Source organism: Corticium candelabrum, chromosome 18 (assembly GCF_963422355.1).
Source record: "Corticium candelabrum chromosome 18, ooCorCand1.1, whole genome shotgun sequence".
NCBI classification, from domain to species: Eukaryota; Metazoa; Porifera; class Homoscleromorpha; order Homosclerophorida; family Plakinidae; genus Corticium; species Corticium candelabrum.
The window spans coordinates 942,279-959,397 of record NC_085102.1 but is presented as its reverse complement, the minus strand read 5'-3'; the positions used below and the strand labels follow the sequence as shown (position 1 = coordinate 959,397).

At 41.6% G+C, this 17,119-nt stretch overlaps 1 protein-coding gene across 2 annotated transcripts in view; it reads right to left on the bottom strand.

Annotated features, from left to right (window-relative positions):
- Positions 1-17,119, bottom strand: part of LOC134193945 (carabin-like) — a 37,318-nt gene that overhangs the window by 19,999 nt on the left and 200 nt on the right. For both annotated transcript variants that reach the window (XM_062662813.1, XM_062662814.1), the window contains exons 2-5: positions 12,476-12,569; positions 3,441-3,548; positions 3,281-3,374; positions 288-359 (exon numbers count right to left, since the gene is read on the bottom strand). In XM_062662813.1, the coding sequence (XP_062518797.1) occupies positions 288-359; positions 3,281-3,374; positions 3,441-3,548; positions 12,476-12,569 (368 nt within the window). The remainder of the gene's footprint in view (positions 1-287; positions 360-3,280; positions 3,375-3,440; positions 3,549-12,475; positions 12,570-17,119) is intronic.

Below are 17,119 nucleotides of genomic sequence, written 5' to 3'. Positions count from 1 at the left end.
ACACACACACACACACACACACACATGTACACACACACGCACACACACACTCACACACACATGCGCGTACACACACACACACGTACACACACATGTACACACACACACACATGTACACACACACATGCACATGCACACACACACACACACACACACACACACACACACACACACACCACATACGTGCACACACACGTGCACACACACACACACACACACACACACACACACACACACAGCTCCCCTTTTAGAGATAAATGCTTTTGCAATAACAACACAAAGCTTACCAACATCAAGTAAGATTTGACGATATGCTGACAATTGGTTCATTTCTGGACTGCTTCCTGATACAGAAATATCTAGAAATCACAAACACTCAATTACCTAATAATCACCTACATTCATACTATCGGTAACAAAGTAACAGAGATACAATATTTTGTAGTCATGGAATCAGCGAAAATTGCTAAAGACTGTAATATCTTCATCCCATTCAATGAGTCTTTGACAATACACTACATTTCACGAAGTATTCTGAGAGAACCTCAGATAGAGTCTACACAATGACTACAAACAATATGATTCAAACATTATTCACTAAATGTTTTCACCAGTTATGGCCTTAATAGTAGTCATCTACAAACCAATACATACGACAGTAAAAACTATTTGTGAAAAGAGCAGTGTACATTAATAAGCCATAACTCAATTGACTGTTCTCCATTTACAGATAAAATGAATTCACACAAGGGAAAAAGCCAATTCTCTGACTCTCAACAATAGGAAATGCAATTCAAATCCAGTAAAAATGTGAGTGTGCCTCTATAAGTCCAACTCTTGTGACTATTTAATCAATTTCCACTGGGCATTTAATGTTCAGTAGGGCAAACGCATGGGGCAGCTACAATACTGTATAACTTCTACTGCGTATGCAGCTACAATACTGCATAACTTCTACTGCGTATGCATACCAAAAACTCAAGCCCGGTCCACAGGACGACGCTGACACAGGGTACTGCGAGCGTCCTGGACGCTGACAAGGACGCTCACACGAGCATCACCAAAGACGCTGGCGCTGTACCATTCACAGTATTGCGTCTGATGCCGCAATGTAACCACGTGTGTATAATATACTCGCAACATACATGGACAACAATATTTTGCTTTTATTGCTGCTGCATCATAGTCTCAAGCGTTTTCTTTCATCATTAGGCCCTTGTAGTCCTTTGACTGGACTTGCCAAACGCATGAAAAACCACGCATGCACTCAGTGAAAACTTCCATCGACGAATCAATGAGCGATGCCATGTGAACAAATACATTTCCCGAATACGTCCAATTGCTCTGGCTGACTTTTCGATTGATTGAAAATGAGCACGTGATGTCATCGAACGCTGGATCAATTCCGGATAGGACACTCAATTAGAACTTTTCTCTACTCCAGCATCACAGACGCTCGCCTAGTGTTGTGCGAGCATCGCGGACGCTGACATGTTGACAGTGTGACGCTGACGCTCGCTCATCATCAGCGTCCAGGACACTCGCAGGACGCTCATGCTAGCATCGTACTGTGAACCGGACTTACACATAACTCAATAACAAAGCTTTATCATGTAAATCCATGAATGAAAATATCACTTCTAAATTCAATCGCCATTTCTTACCTGAAGAAGCCCATTTTTGTCATTAAATCCGCCACACCAAATAGATACAGCAGTAACACACACACTGAGAACTCACCCATAACTCAAAACTGTGAGACTAATAGCAAATTCGCATGAGCACTTGCAACTGGGCCAACGCAAGTCAGCAAAGTCGTCGGCTCGCTTTGAAAGGTTGTGTAAACGTGGGCCAAGCTGAGCCAAGCCGAGTGGCATTGGAATGGCCCACCTCAAATTGCCATGCCACCATGGTTTGGCTCACACTCACAATGTGAACAGTTACCGAGCCGAATTGTACTCTCACATAGCCAGACACTCTCCACACATTACACTCATGTAGCCAGAATTTTTCTCGCCACATATCGCAAGTGTTCCAATGTACACGTGATCGTACGTAGCAGCTAAGCTAGTCACTAAGTGTGTAGCTGGCTCGTTTTTAAAATTTTCTGAACGCCGTGTGAATGAGAGCATGGGCTGTCACGGCTCGGCTCAGTTTGGAAAGAAGCTCGTGTAAAAAGACTATTAATTAATCCACAAAAGTATCACTTTTTACACATAGAACCTCTTGTGTGCCATCACACACACACACACACACACACACACACACACACACACACACACACACACACACACACACACACACACACACGCATTCGCTGTGCATGTGCACCAAGGTATACAGTCTACCAAACAACCGGGGAAGTTAAGTTCGCAAGATGTCCTGGATAATCTAAACATCTGTAAGGTGTATCGATAGCTTGCACAACAACCTCGAAACATCCGCACACAGTCTAGTAAGTCTTTGACCTCAGCTCGTCTTACAAGCGGTCAAAGTAAGCGACATTCTTTTGCTCCCTACATTTTGCCCAACTGATTTTCGTCTCCTTATCTGCATGATGCAGAGTAGAAGAGTTGCTTCGGTTGCGCATGCACTTCCCTAAGCTGTCAGGTCCTGCCAGCACCATGCAAACTACCGCCGTATCAAGGCTATCGAGCAGGACTCATGACAGATGGCAGTCAGATTTGGGCGTGACTTGTGGTGTCAGGGCGGTGCTGCTATGCGCCATCTAGATATTGCATGTGTTTTCGCGAATTAGTGGACAATCGTTCGAACAATATGTGTACCATACGTGTAGAGGCTCTACCTTGAAGATGTTTAGCTGTGTAATGTGTACACTGCAGTAATACACGTAATACACATGGTGACTTCAAAGCAGTACATGCATGTGTACAGTATTGTGGTTTGTAGCACCCTACCTTTGTCTGTGCCAATCAGTGTCCAGTATTCGCTTACAATAAGTGACATATCCCACTTCCGCTACATATTGACCAGTCAATAAATCGGGCCGTATAACTGCCTGGGGCTACTGGTTTATCAAGATGTAAATTGTTTGTGCAAGAATATCAACGCCTCAGCTGGGTGCTACAAGCCGGTTATAGACCTTCTGGCAAGTGTATAAACGAATACACCCCGCTGCGCCCAGCTCGTTAGCACTCGGGCTTCGCCCTCGTGCCAACTCGTGGGCGGAGTAGGATGTACTTCGTTTATACACTTGCCTCAAACATAAATTCTATGGTTGTTTGGTAGACTGTATAATAAGAATTATCTTAATACTTACTTTCAACATCACTCAACATATGCAACGTTTCGTTGTCAGCATAGCTCTTTAGTCCACATTGATCCAACCACCTTGAGATCTTTTGTTTTTCATCCTAAAATTGAACATAATATATCACCCCTCGTAAATAAAGTAGCAATGTAGCATGAATGGCACATACTTGATATTCAAACTGACTATTCTCTTTCATCTTCTCCGACTCTACCACCATCGCCCATAATCTTCCTCGCATGGCATTAGGGATTCCACTCCCAATATACCTGTAGAGCTACACACAACTGTGACACAATACTGTGCAACTCACAGATACTCATTTTATACTCACCATAGCCACACAATTTTAATTGAAAATAGAAAAATAAATCAAATTTGAACTGGTCAATGACAAATGATGCAGCACTAAAGTGCTAAACTCCCGGCTGCTAGCTATTAGGTTATGGAGCATGCAGCTGCTGCACTATATAGCCTCGATGCAAGGCCACTTTGCCTTACGTGGTGGACTAACGCATGTGATGACACATCGAGATCACATGACTGGAAACAACGTCAATGCTGGTCCGACACCACCTATTAGATCCGGTCACGTATTTGCAAATCAGCATTCTTACAAAGAAGAAATAGAGCATGACATGCACAACACAATTCAAGGCACCGAATAGGTTACATTTTACACAAAACCAGGTGTGAACATGCGAGCACTACATATCAGCATAAAAACAGAGCACATATGATGATCACGTGGTAAGCAATAGGTAGGTCACATGACAATTGCAAATGCACAAATGCAGTGCAGTTGGTCCCTTCAGCCTTGCATCCGCATCTATGCCCCTTTCATAACTCACGAGCACATTTTCTCAACGTCTCACGAGAGTCTTCTAGCATTTTGATAGTAGTGAGGCTCCTAGCATTAGCGCATGTTGACGAAATGTTTCTTACGTGACCATCATACGTGCTCTGTTTTCAGGCTATCTGCTGCTAATATCCAGCGCTCTCATATCCAGTTTTTCCTGTAGTTCAGACCAACCTTCTATCTTGATTGCATAGCTACGCAATCAAGTTTGCGTGAGCGTAATGCTAAACAACGAAGTGTTCCTTTAAGTATCTAGAGACATGTTTCAAACAAGCGCTTGCACACATCCAGGAACGTAGCTAACTATGCACACATTGGGTATGCATGCGTATGCATGTATGGATATGTAGAGAGCGGATAAGTGAAACGCAGTAGTGGATTCAGGGTGGTGTACCTGAGGGTGCCTGGTGTCGAGTAAGAACCAAAGCCATATATAGCAATAGCCCAGTAGCTTGTTCTTGCCTGGGCCAATTAATTAAGCTAATTAACACAATTCCAGTGTCTAGACTCTTCAGGCATAATAAAATTTGGTTATCTATGCGGAGACACCTTAAACTCCCAGATAACCCTGTATTCAGTATGTATGACCAAGTCAATCTAAAGTTCTTCAGCCAAGCATTAGAACACCAAATTCGTTGCATAATGGTGCATTGAATCTTCTTTTGTGATCACCAAATGATCGCTTATCAGCACCAATTATGACTTTAAATTCCTGACTGTAACGTGACAAAATGTCTACAGCCATTCTTAGACTTTGTGTGTAGAATTGGACTGATGAAACATGTCTTGTATGACTGTTTGATGTAGATAAGATTGGACTTTCTTGTCACTGACAAAGTAAATTTGAGGAAATTTAGCGGTAGAATTTCTGGAGGATAAATTTGTCCCTGAACTTTCAAACAGGGATTCCAACTGGTACGAGCTTTAATTTCATTGCAGCCAAAGGACCTCATCTGAAAAGCCGAGTTATACACTCGCGTGTTTGAGAGGAAATGCTGCACTTCAACCAAGGGTCCTAGAAGAAGATCAACCAATGGGGTAGATTTTGTCAATGTTGTTAGGAGTAGGCTTCAGTGTAAGATATCCAATACAAACATTTAAGAAATAATGGCGACATGCAAGATAAAGGAGAACCTGGACGCCAAAAAACCTTTGTGGTATTGCTAGAACTATGTTTGCCCATGCGCATTGATGACGATGCACGTATTGCCTAGACAGAGTTTGAAAAAGGAGACAACTTGGTTATGAAGAATATTTTAGAACTACGTGACTATTGATGCATGTGCTAAGCATGTGTTGAGAAAACAGCGGTCTTTCTCGTCTCTGTCTTTCTCGTCGTTAACTACTAAAAGAAGTTTTAGTAGTAGCTTCGCAATCCATCAACTGGCATGGCACTGGCGCTGCGAGTCAAGCCGATGAGTGGCTTCATCATAATTTTTTCCCTGTCGCAGTGATAACTTTTGTCACTTTGCCTTTGACAAAATAGCAGACAGAGAGTGTTTTGGGAAACAGTTTGGCAGTGTACACTCAAAATGTTCGGTAAACAATCAGTAAGTGATGCCACATTAAGTAACGTCGCAATTGGTAAGGCTTTAACTAAGATTTACAAGCAAGTGCAAAAGTACTTCGTATACTTTCAGAATGTCACACAGCGACAGACAAAATACAGCTTCAAAAAAGCAACTGTACTGTATATATATAGTTACAGAAATCGCAAAAATGAAATTCGCAAACAGTATTTATCATTCTTGTAAATTAGTAACATTCATTAGAAATCCTTGCTTGCCCATAACCCTGAAAAGTGATTCTGTGCGTCAAACAGGCGGGTTTGTCGTATAATGACAACTTTTGTTGCTTTGCTTTAGCCATAACAGCAGAGGGTCTGTGATGCCACAATAAATGTGTGACGCAACGATAGGTGACGCAGTAATGAGTAGCCATATGATAAAATGACATCAAGAACTACAGATCAGTTGCTATTCCAAAGTGAGAAAAGGACACGTGCTTAAAGGAGAAGAAAGAAGTGCAGCAGCTTGTGAGCGCGTAGGGAACAAACTCTTTGTGATGTCGTGAATTCAAGAAAACGTCCGCACAAAGCAAAGTCAAGGCACCACCCACCGCAAAGAGCACCAGTTGCTTTTTGAAAGTAGAGAAGGTCACGTGCTAAAAGAGGAGCAGAAGGGAACAGCGGTTTGCAAGTAATTACAAACAAAAATTCAAAATGGCTGCACCCTTGGGACCCCTTTATATATATATATATATATATATATATATATATATATATATATATATATATATATATATATATATACAGACTTGGACAAAATTATAGGGACACCTGGCATTTCTTTGTGTAGTCTAACTTTGGCACTGAATATTTCTCTAGCAAAACAAAATGTTTTTGAATTTCTTTTTTCATGGATTGCACCTTTGTTAGCATGTAACATAGCCTAAGTTCATGACTGCAGCTGTACTGACTACCTACTGCGCATCTAGTTTGCTTTGAAGAAGGAAGATGGCCATTTTTACTTTTCTTGTCTTTGTACACGTTCATCGCTCTTGGATGCTCATTTTAGCATGCAATCTAAGAATGCTTTGTAGTAAACAGTGAAAGCAACTTTGTGGGTCCTCCTAGCAACAGTATGGAAAAAAGCAAATCATCTGTTTTTGCGCATTGATTTCGTGCATGTCATCACAATTTGAATTGTTTTTTGCCATTTTAAAGGGGAACTCTCACCAAAATCAACTATCTCTCAGATGAAAGCTGTCACTTCATGACACAACCCTTTGCAACCACTTACTGCAGAAGTTTACCGTAACAAAGAAATAAAGCATTGAAATTTACCTGTGTGCGTGTGTGTGTGTGTGTGTGTGTGTGTGTGTGTGTGTGTGTGTGTGTGTGTGTGTGTGTGTGTGTGTGTGTTTAGTACCCTTATGTGGCATGAGCGTAACTCTGATTGTTGGTTAGCAAGGAAGACCGATACCTGTGCACATTTCAAGGTAAGGATTGTGAGACATATTGTGTCGAGTTGTGATTTATTGACTAAAGCAAACTGGAACCCCAAAGTTATCACGCAAGTATCGACCGTGTCAATACAACCGTGGAGCCTCAGAAGGAGACCCTTCTTAGATTAGTTCATACATCATGTCTCGCTGAATTTTGGGTGCGTTAGGAGCACTTGATATGGTTAAACCTAAAGTAGTTACTTCGACAGAGTAAGACTTTGTGTACATACAGGGAATCGTCTGAACAACTCATTGACGATTCTGTACTTCTGTGGCTGTCTGGACCGTAGGTTTCCTGCAGGAAGATACCAGGCCTTGTATCTTTCTTTTAAACAAGTTTTAGTATTCAGTGAGAGTTCCCCTTTAAGCAATAAACAAACTTTAACGCATTTAAAAAACATGAGATACTAATTAATTACAAAACAATCCTGCTAAGACAAAAACTAAACAAGTTACAGCGACAAAAGAACACCGACATGCCACTTCCGGTCCATGTTTTACATAGTAAAACCTCAAACTGCTACTGCCAAAATGTCAGCTGCACTAAAACTGCTGCCCTTGAGACCACCAAACTCATGCGATAAGTTAGCCTGAATGTTCAGCTGCACGCAGTTGCAGAGCCTTGTTCCGTGCGATACTTGACTAGTTGCAGCAATGCCTCAAGGCAAACAGTTGAGTCTGAAACGTGAGGGAAAATTGAAGCCCTTCACTCAGTTGGCCACTCTGTGCGTCAGATTGCAGCTTTTGTCCGCCGCTCCAGGAATTCCATTCATCAGTGCCTGCAACGGCTTTCCCATGGCAGCAGCGACTATGAAAAACGACCTGGACATGAGAAGGCAACGACAATCCGGGAAGCTCATTGACTGAAGAGAATGGCATTGCAGAACCGCAGAGCACCATCACGACTGCTCTTGCATCAGCTGGCTGAAGAAACCGGCAAGCAGGTGTCAGGTAGAACAGTTCGTTGTCGTCTCAGTGAGACAGAAGTGAAAGCTCAGAGACCTAGAAAAACCCACCGCTAACAGAAAACCATCGGCATTTCTGACTAGGATGGGCAGCCACTCACACACAGTGGATTTTGGATGACTGAAAATCTGTTCTTTTTACAGATGAGTCAAAAGTCAGTATAGGAAACGATGGGTGCTCTGTACGTTTAGTGTGATGGTGTGGGGATCGATGTGTTGGCATGGTGTGGGGTCCCTGGTGAAACTGAAAGGTCATTTGGACAGCACGACGTACCAACAGGTTCTGGAGGAGCACATGTTTACAGACAAAGCGGCACTGATAGGAGACGACTTTGTATTCCAGCAAGACAACGTGCCAATCCACACGTCTTGGTCAACAAGACAATGGCTACACCAGCATGATGTCACACTGTTGGACTGGCCGCCAAAATCGCCTGATGCGAATCCAATTGAGAACTTGTGGCAATAAATCAAAACTGCTGCCAACCGTCGCAGACCGAGAACTGCAGCTGAGCTCTGGAATGCTTTACAAGAGGCGAGGCAGCAGATTCCAGTGACACGTGTCCAGACCTTGGCAGAAGTGTTGCGCGACGTCTGGGTGCAATCAGGAGGGTGAGAGGTGGGAACACTCAGTACTGAGGAACTGGTGAAGGGCTTTAATTTTCCTTCTCGTTATTAAAACCAGCTTTTTAAAAGCCACTAAACAAAATCAGAGAGAATCTAACCTATGACGCTTACACAGTCATGGCATCATACACTCTTAGCTCTCGTTTTCCGCAATGCGAAACGTAAAGAAAACTATTTAGAATCTACAGTATTCTCAAGAAACCTAACAATCAACTCGGTAACTATTAAATTCTTAGGATTATTGATAGTTGGTAAATTGTGACCTAATTATTGCGATACTGCATACCCACAGCAGGGTGTCCCCATAATTTTGTCCAAGTCTGTCAGTAGATATACAACGTCAAGGTTCTGGTAATTACAGACCTCTTTTAATTAACATAGTTAGAGAACTGTTGTGCTGGACAGCAAACTGAGACAACCAGCATTCCTATGAAACTTATCAAACAATGTGACAAAAACTTTTTCTGACCTTCTTACTCTACTAAGCATCATTTGTAACCACTTGCTCCTGTTAGCCCAGTATTAGTGGCCTAAAACCTTAAAGTCGTAAAACTTACCTAAAGTTTACAATGAACCAAGGAAGACTCAATGGACACTTGCGCTACATGCACTTCAACTACTGGGTATAGAACGGACGTTGACTATGATGCAATGTTGGATACGTTAAACAGTTTGTTAACAACAACCTTTCAGAGTGTCTTTCTTGAACATACTGAACATGTATGTTTCGTGTTCCTTATGAATACACATACTGTATATGAAATTCATCTGGTCATGAGACATTAATGTACACTATGTATTCACCAACTTTTAGTAAAGCATTTAGTTAGTACCACCCTTTTAGTCTAGATCTGCCACTGATATAACATATCAGTTAATTAAAAAGCCAATGAAATGTGGGCATGTCCCATAGCATCGTGAATTCTATTCCCCTATTTCTAGAAGTCACGCTATGCCCTACTGGACTACTGGACTACTGGACTCCAATCCACACTCCACTAATACAGTACCTGTGCATTTTTTCTACGTCGTTTTGGTCGTGTTCGCTGCAAAGATTCTACATACGAGTGTACATGATGTACTGCAATACATCATACGTACACAGCATGCAGATTTCCCTGGAAGGGCAACAAAGAGACTCACAAGTTGGGGGGGATAAAACGTCGCTAGAGTACATGAAGTTCCTCATGCCTCAGCAAGAGTGCATTGTCGACATTTCCTGTCAGAAAGCACTTTCTGAAGTTAAACTCTAAAGGTGCCCGCTCACGATACATCACGCACGTGCAGCCACGCCCACACAAACTTCAAACGTGCCACGATTTCAAGTTGTGTTACAACAAAGCAGAGCAAGCAAACATCTTAGGGTGCACCACATTCTATGACATACAGTCTTTATTCCTAGTATAAAGAGAAATAGCATTCTTGTCTGCCACTGCAGTTTCGCTCCTAGTAGATGACATTTTGAGAAAGCTAACGACAAGGGTGTTAGGTTCTCTATCCATACATTTACCATTTACCACCTTGAAATAGCTTGCTATTGAACGACAAAGCTCTTTATCGATCGTTTTTCTTGTTAGATGTGACCTGAAAATGGGTGGTAAACCAGAGCATTATATGCACTATCATGATGGCAAGCGAAACTCAGAGTAGCCAAGGAGAGGTGCCGGATGCCGCCGACAACGCAAATCCAGGATCTATCGTGCATGATAGCACCGGCCTCAAAGTTCCAGACCCATTTTCGGGTCATGTCCAACCAGGAAAAGATCAAGAAATCGCATTGTCGTTAACTAGCAAGATATCTCAAACTGGCAAATGGTAAAAATGTGGATAAAGGAACAATTCAAGTTTGCGTGGGTGTGTCTGCACGTGCACGTGAATTTGTGAGCAGGCACGTTTAACTTAATAAGCTTCAGTTGACTGTTCATAATCTCTCTTAATACTTATAGTACTCTTCAGAACCAGCTAAATTTTTAGTTGTTTCGACGTTGCTTCTATACACTTGTCCAGGATTGACCCTTGGCTTTGACAATTCAAAGTTCTGTCCATAGAGATGTTTTGCCAATTCCGTGGTCTCTTCAAAAAATTTTAAACTCTCGATCTAAATTATCCCGTAAAGCTTTAGATCAGCTACAACATCACAAACTGTGAATATGCACAGAAACCACTTGAAGCCCGCATTTGTAGTCTTGTGCTCAAGCCTCAAAGTAAAAAATTCAAGCAAAATTTTGAAGCACAGTAAGAAAGAAGAAGACTGCAGTTGGTAGAGAAACCCACTTTCTTTTGCAAGCGTTTCTCCTTCCCACTTCCAATTACCACTTGCGACGGTGTGGAAACGGTGAGTCAGAACAATCATAGCTTGAAGGCATACGTGACGGCAGGAATTTAAGCAGTTCAAAAATTAGCATATGAATTGCTGTGTTCAATCCTACGCGTTCGGCATGAGTCTTTCAGTTTCTTTGCAGTAGCGTTAAGGCAGACGGCTCGTTCTAGATACAGTACACCGTTCCCAGATATTTTCTCTGGCATGCACACGTCTCCAGAGAAATTGCATGCAGTCTTCGAAAATGATAAATGTCGTAGTACGTCGGTACATTTTAGCACAATGTCACACTGGTGACCTGAGTTGGTAAGTCTCTCACCTTCATGTTTGCCGTTCTTTACAACAAACGACCTTATTTCATGACTTCCGAAATGTCTCTTTCGATTTCCGATATTTTTGAAAACTCGTTGGATCTGATACTAAACTTCATGAACTTGAGTTGAATCTCCCTGACTTGTACCTGTGGTGTAGATTACAGATTGCCTCAAAATGTCAGACCAAAGCAAACAATACTGAATGCAATCAGAGAGTACTGTAATTTCTAGTGAAAAGATTGAAGTTTCTTGACCACATAAAAAGTGACTTTTCTTTAGAGTAAACTATCAGAACTGCAATGTAGACTATCATATAGAAGAAGGGTCAGCAAAAGGGGTTTTCCACAAAAACCCCTCTGAATCCACCACTGACCTTTCTCAAAAAAACATCATTGAGGATGAACTGAGACCTAGACCAGTGGATGCTATTTACTCTCTATCAAGTCATCTTTTGCTAGCCTTGAAGTTGTCTTGCCAATCACTTTCGTCTTGCACCTCCATGTTTTCTTGCACCATGCTGGCTTCTTGCAAATGTCGTTGACACGACAGACGACATTTCACTTCCTGTCACGTGCAGGATCTAATCTGAAGCACCACACAAGTAGGCGAATGTAAAAACAGATAAGTTTTGTTTTGTAACTCCTAACTGTTATATTCAAACCATATCACTTTAGCAGAGTATAGAAAAAGCCAAGGTCTCATTGCTACGGCTAGTCAAACCGTGAGCTGCAAAGCGTTTGAATCTTCTTTCCATGAGAATACGAGAAATGTACTACTGTATCATAATCTACACGCATTGTTTTCCAAAGATCCTTTCCATGAGAATACGAGAAATGTACTACTGTATCATAATCTACACGCATTGTTTTCCAAAGATCTTTTATTTTGATGAACTTGAAAAATGTATACATAATTCAAAATGGATTCTGAGGCCACTCTGTGCGCAACATCTGGACTGTACCCCTTTAATGAAGAGTTTATAGTATGTTATGTCTAATTTATTGTAGATCACAACACGCATGCAACATTCTCAGCTGAATTATACGAAAAATGATGCTTTCTCAGTATCCACCTAAGTTACTTCAATGTGGTGTATAGTATGATGTGGCTGACCTTTTGTGATGATTCCAGTCCATTTCCAGATTGCAAGTTATTCAGCATCTTCTCCCATTTAAATTCAGAAACTTTGGGCTCTTCCTTGGGGTATCTGAATCAACATGCATGGCAAGCCATTTAATTAGGCACATGAATGCACAGAAACTGTCCATGCAACATATGTATAACTATGTCCAAACATTGAATTCTATCCAAAATCCATTAATTAAATTCAAAACTCAAAAGAGCTCTATTCATAAGATGGTTGCCCAACGCTGACTGTCCAACTTACTAGATCTGCACTAGTTACACTGTACTACTCAACAACTGCTGCTACAGCTGTACGTCCAGTCTGTAAGTTTCCTTTGCACCAGTGTAGTAGAACATGCTGTGACATTTGAGCGCTTTCCACAATAACATCTGCCTGATATCAATTGTTGTTGTACTCAGACGTTACATCTACACATGCAAACTTCCTGATATCCAGCAAACATGTGTCTGACCCAAGCGTACTTTCCATAAGACTATTGTTGCATGATTGGGTGTAAATTTGACCACTGCTGCCATTTCTTTTCTCATTACCACTTCCAGCCTAGCAACACACTCATAGCAATACACTCGCAAACCAAGTCGAGTAAAACCTCAAATACAAAGTCATGTAACACTATAAACTGAACAAAATTGCAGGATCTTCAAATTTACAATAGAATGTCTTTCTAGCCCAGCTCACCGAAGTCAATATACACTCTTATAATATTTGACCATTCTTCTTGAGAACTGGCACCATGGATGCAACCCAATCTGTCGGTTCAACCACTTCTTGAATAATTCCCATCTTCTGCATTCTTTCTAGTTCAATTGTCAATTTTGGCAACAAAGGAAGCTTTACGAGTCGAGAAGCAAAAAATGAATACGGAACAGTACCTTCTTTCAATCGAATTTGAGAGACATGATCTTCTTAGAAGTCCTGGAGTACCAAACACAGTATCATAACCTTTCAAAACTGAGTCCTTTACAATCTTATTTTCATTTCCATCTACTTCAGCAACTTGTTTGATCAATCCTAGTTTTTACATGCATTCAGTCCCAGTATTGGTGAAGCTGTTGCTGGCACAACGTAAAACTGCAATTGGTGAGTTGTTCCATGCTCCACCTGACACAAGCATTGTCCATCTACTGGCAGTGGTTTAGATAACCCATATGGCATTAATCTAATTTTAGACGGTTCAAGTACTGGTTTAGCTGTCAGTATACAATAAACACTCCGAGGCAGGACATTAACCTGAGCTCCCATGTGAAGTTTATAATTCACCATAATTCCATTAGTCCTCAAAGGCATTGACCACACATCAGACTTTGAGTCACAAATAGCACTAACAAACATTTCAGCAAGCGGTTCTTTGTGCGTGATCATTTCCTGACTCATGCCTCACTATCCTTGCACTTGTACTTGCAAAATGTCCGTGTAGTCCACACTTTAACAATTTCTTGTGAAGACAGGACATCTTCTCTCTAGACAATTCCTTCCACACTTAGGACAATCTCAAACGAATTGCCGGTCTCGTGTTCTTTATATTTCTTTCCTAACTGCATCTAGGTCGCTTGTCTTACCAGTAGATACACTTTCCAACTCCTTCAACTGAAACTGAGACCATTCTGATGCTTTGCATATCGCCACTGCTTTCTCTAACATCATGTCCATCTCTCTCAACAATCGCTCTCTTTAATCTTGACTCCACAACTTCACAAACTAACCTGTCTTTCACCAATGACTCACAGATAGCTCTAAATTCTCAAGTCTTCTCTAATGTACATAACTCAGTAACATGCTGGTCAATTGTCTCACCTTGAATCTGATTTCTCATAAAGAAACAATGTCTTTCGTGTCACGTTACTTGGAATGTAGTATTCTTCAAACTTCTTTATAATGTCTTCAAGCTTGTATTTACTTTCCTCAAGTGCCAAAAACAAAGTAATGCAACCATGCAAAGCCTCCAGACAGATTGAGCATACAAAAACCGATGTTTACACAGGACCAGCTTGAGATTACAATCCTGACGCTACTAGAAAATTTTGAACCGCTGCTTCCACTTCTTCCACACCAATGCCAAATTTCTAATTCCCGTCAACGATAGATGCTCTGGAGGATTCAGATGCTCCATTTCTTGGTACAATGTAAAATATTTGAGAGTATAGCAATTCAGAACGCAACACAATACGAGAAATGAGCTTAACAACTAGAAATGCAACATGACGTCTGTTCTCCGGCAGCCAGTGCTCTTGTTAACCCGGATCTATCAGTCAAAACTATTTACCCAAGTCCCATATATTACACTCATGGGTCTCTTGCATTGGCTGCATGATTTCCTTCATCAATTTCAACTGTCTTTGTTTGTGCCTGTAGACCGTACCATCATCTAGTCGAACATTGTAAGACAGTTCTCCGACCTAGCCTATAATAATGGCTTTCTTCCGCTCCTTCCTTTTTCCGCTTACTAGTTGTACACGCACTACGTCCAGGTGGCTAGTTCTCGTAGGTTCCTGGCATTTGTTGCAGCCCCTAGCTAGCTTGTATCACTTTCGTTTCTCTAGCTGTTGAGTCACATGCTTCACAATGCGTAGTTTCAGTTGCTCCTCTCTTCAATAGTAGACAAATATGTCCTAATCGTTGTGCAGGACTTGAGTCCATTCCCTCTGTGGGTGTATTTCTGAAAGCCAGACAGTCATGGATCCTGCCTTTGCAGCAATTGCTTTCCTCATCAGTTGTTTGACAACTTTCACTCCACTCTCTGCCTTACCATTTCCTGTGTGGGTGGTAAGGACTGGAAGTGTTGTGCTCAAATTCCCACTTACGACTAAACTGGTAGAACACCTCACATGCTAACTACAGCCCATTACCGTTAGTAACATCAACGGAATCCCTTCTGGTATTGTACATCTAGATGGTATCGCTGCAACTGCATTAGCATCATTAAAGCCTTTTGAAGGCCAGGTGTAGTGGCTTTGCCATAATCATCTCTAGAGGTTTGTGATCCGTATCACTTTTCTCTCATATCTGTCTTGGTCAAATTTTTCTGCCGAAAACATGATCGCTAGTTCTTTTTCAATTTGAGCGTATTCTCTTTCGGTTTTGGACAACGTACTGCTGACATACACAATGGCATGGCCATCATGCAACAACACAGCTCCAAGTCCGGTATAAGATGTGTTGCACTGGAGGATGGTGGTCGCTTCTGGATCAAAATACTTTAACACTAGGGCTGTTGTAATCATTTGCTTAAGCTGTTTAACTGCTCTTGTCTTTCTGTCCACTACTCTGGACAAGTGAGCTTCCTCATAGACTCACACGCATTTGCCAGATTGAGCACAAATCTAGCAGACAAGATGTCCAAACGTTCTCGTACATAATCAGACAGACGACAAAACTGTTTGAAAATGTCCGATGCACGACTGATATTTTGACCACTGCTATTCTCCAACCATAACCTTCAATGCAGTCAGGTAGTATATGTATGCATCAATGACTCATCTGTTGTTGATCATGTTTGTTGAAACAAAATCACTCATATGTGGTGTTGAAATTATCTAGCAAGTGATCTTCAAGAGTCTTCAGAACTACATCCAGGTCTCTTTTAGCTTCCTCTGATTCAAAATGAAGGGTATAGTATAGCTCCACTGCTTCTTGACCTACATTCATTATAAATGTGGCTATTTGGTAAACTCTAGGTTGCTCTCTCAACAAAGATACACTGTTTTGTAACTTACTAAGCATCCCACCTTTGCCTTCACCTTCAACCTTCACCAATTCTATCTCACATCATGTTCACTCATATTAAGACAGAATGGAAGTCGTATGGTATTAGTATCATGACCGGTCGTCTCACTTCTGGAATAACTTCTTTGGCTTCGCAACATGCCTTTACATCGCCATTCTACTCTAGTGCCACTCCTGATACCATGTAGTGTTGTTTGTGAATTCACACACACACATACACACACACACACACATACACACACACACACACACACACACACACACATGCACGCACGCACATGCACACACACACGTGCATACACACACACACATGCACACACGCACGCACGCACACACACACACACACACACACACGCACACACACACACACACACAATGTGCACACATGTGCACACACACACACGCACGCACACACACACACACACACACACACACACACACACACACACACACACACACACAAGCAACACACTGTCTGGGCAACTCAGCTATAGCGAACTCAGTCAAATCCTACTGGCCAGTAACCCAGTCATCACTTCTGAGTTCCTTTCTATCACTCATGCCTCAATCTACCAGCAATTTGATAAAACTACATACTTCTGTATGCACTTTAATTAATAGAGCTTTACAAAATTTTGTTGTCAATGACAACTACCCACTCCAACCATACTATGTGCATGACACAAACTTTAGTGTATCTCTGAGTCTCAGTGCACATACAGCTAAAGTGACGTCATGCAGTACCATGCAAAGTGAAAATGCATCCATTCTTGCTCAGTTTGTATCAAAACGTGAGATTCAAGATAAATCATGCAAGCTACGCAAGATAGGCTACCTACGTCCTACGGTCGAAGTCGATCTCAACCCTATTTCTTCGTTTAGAAAAC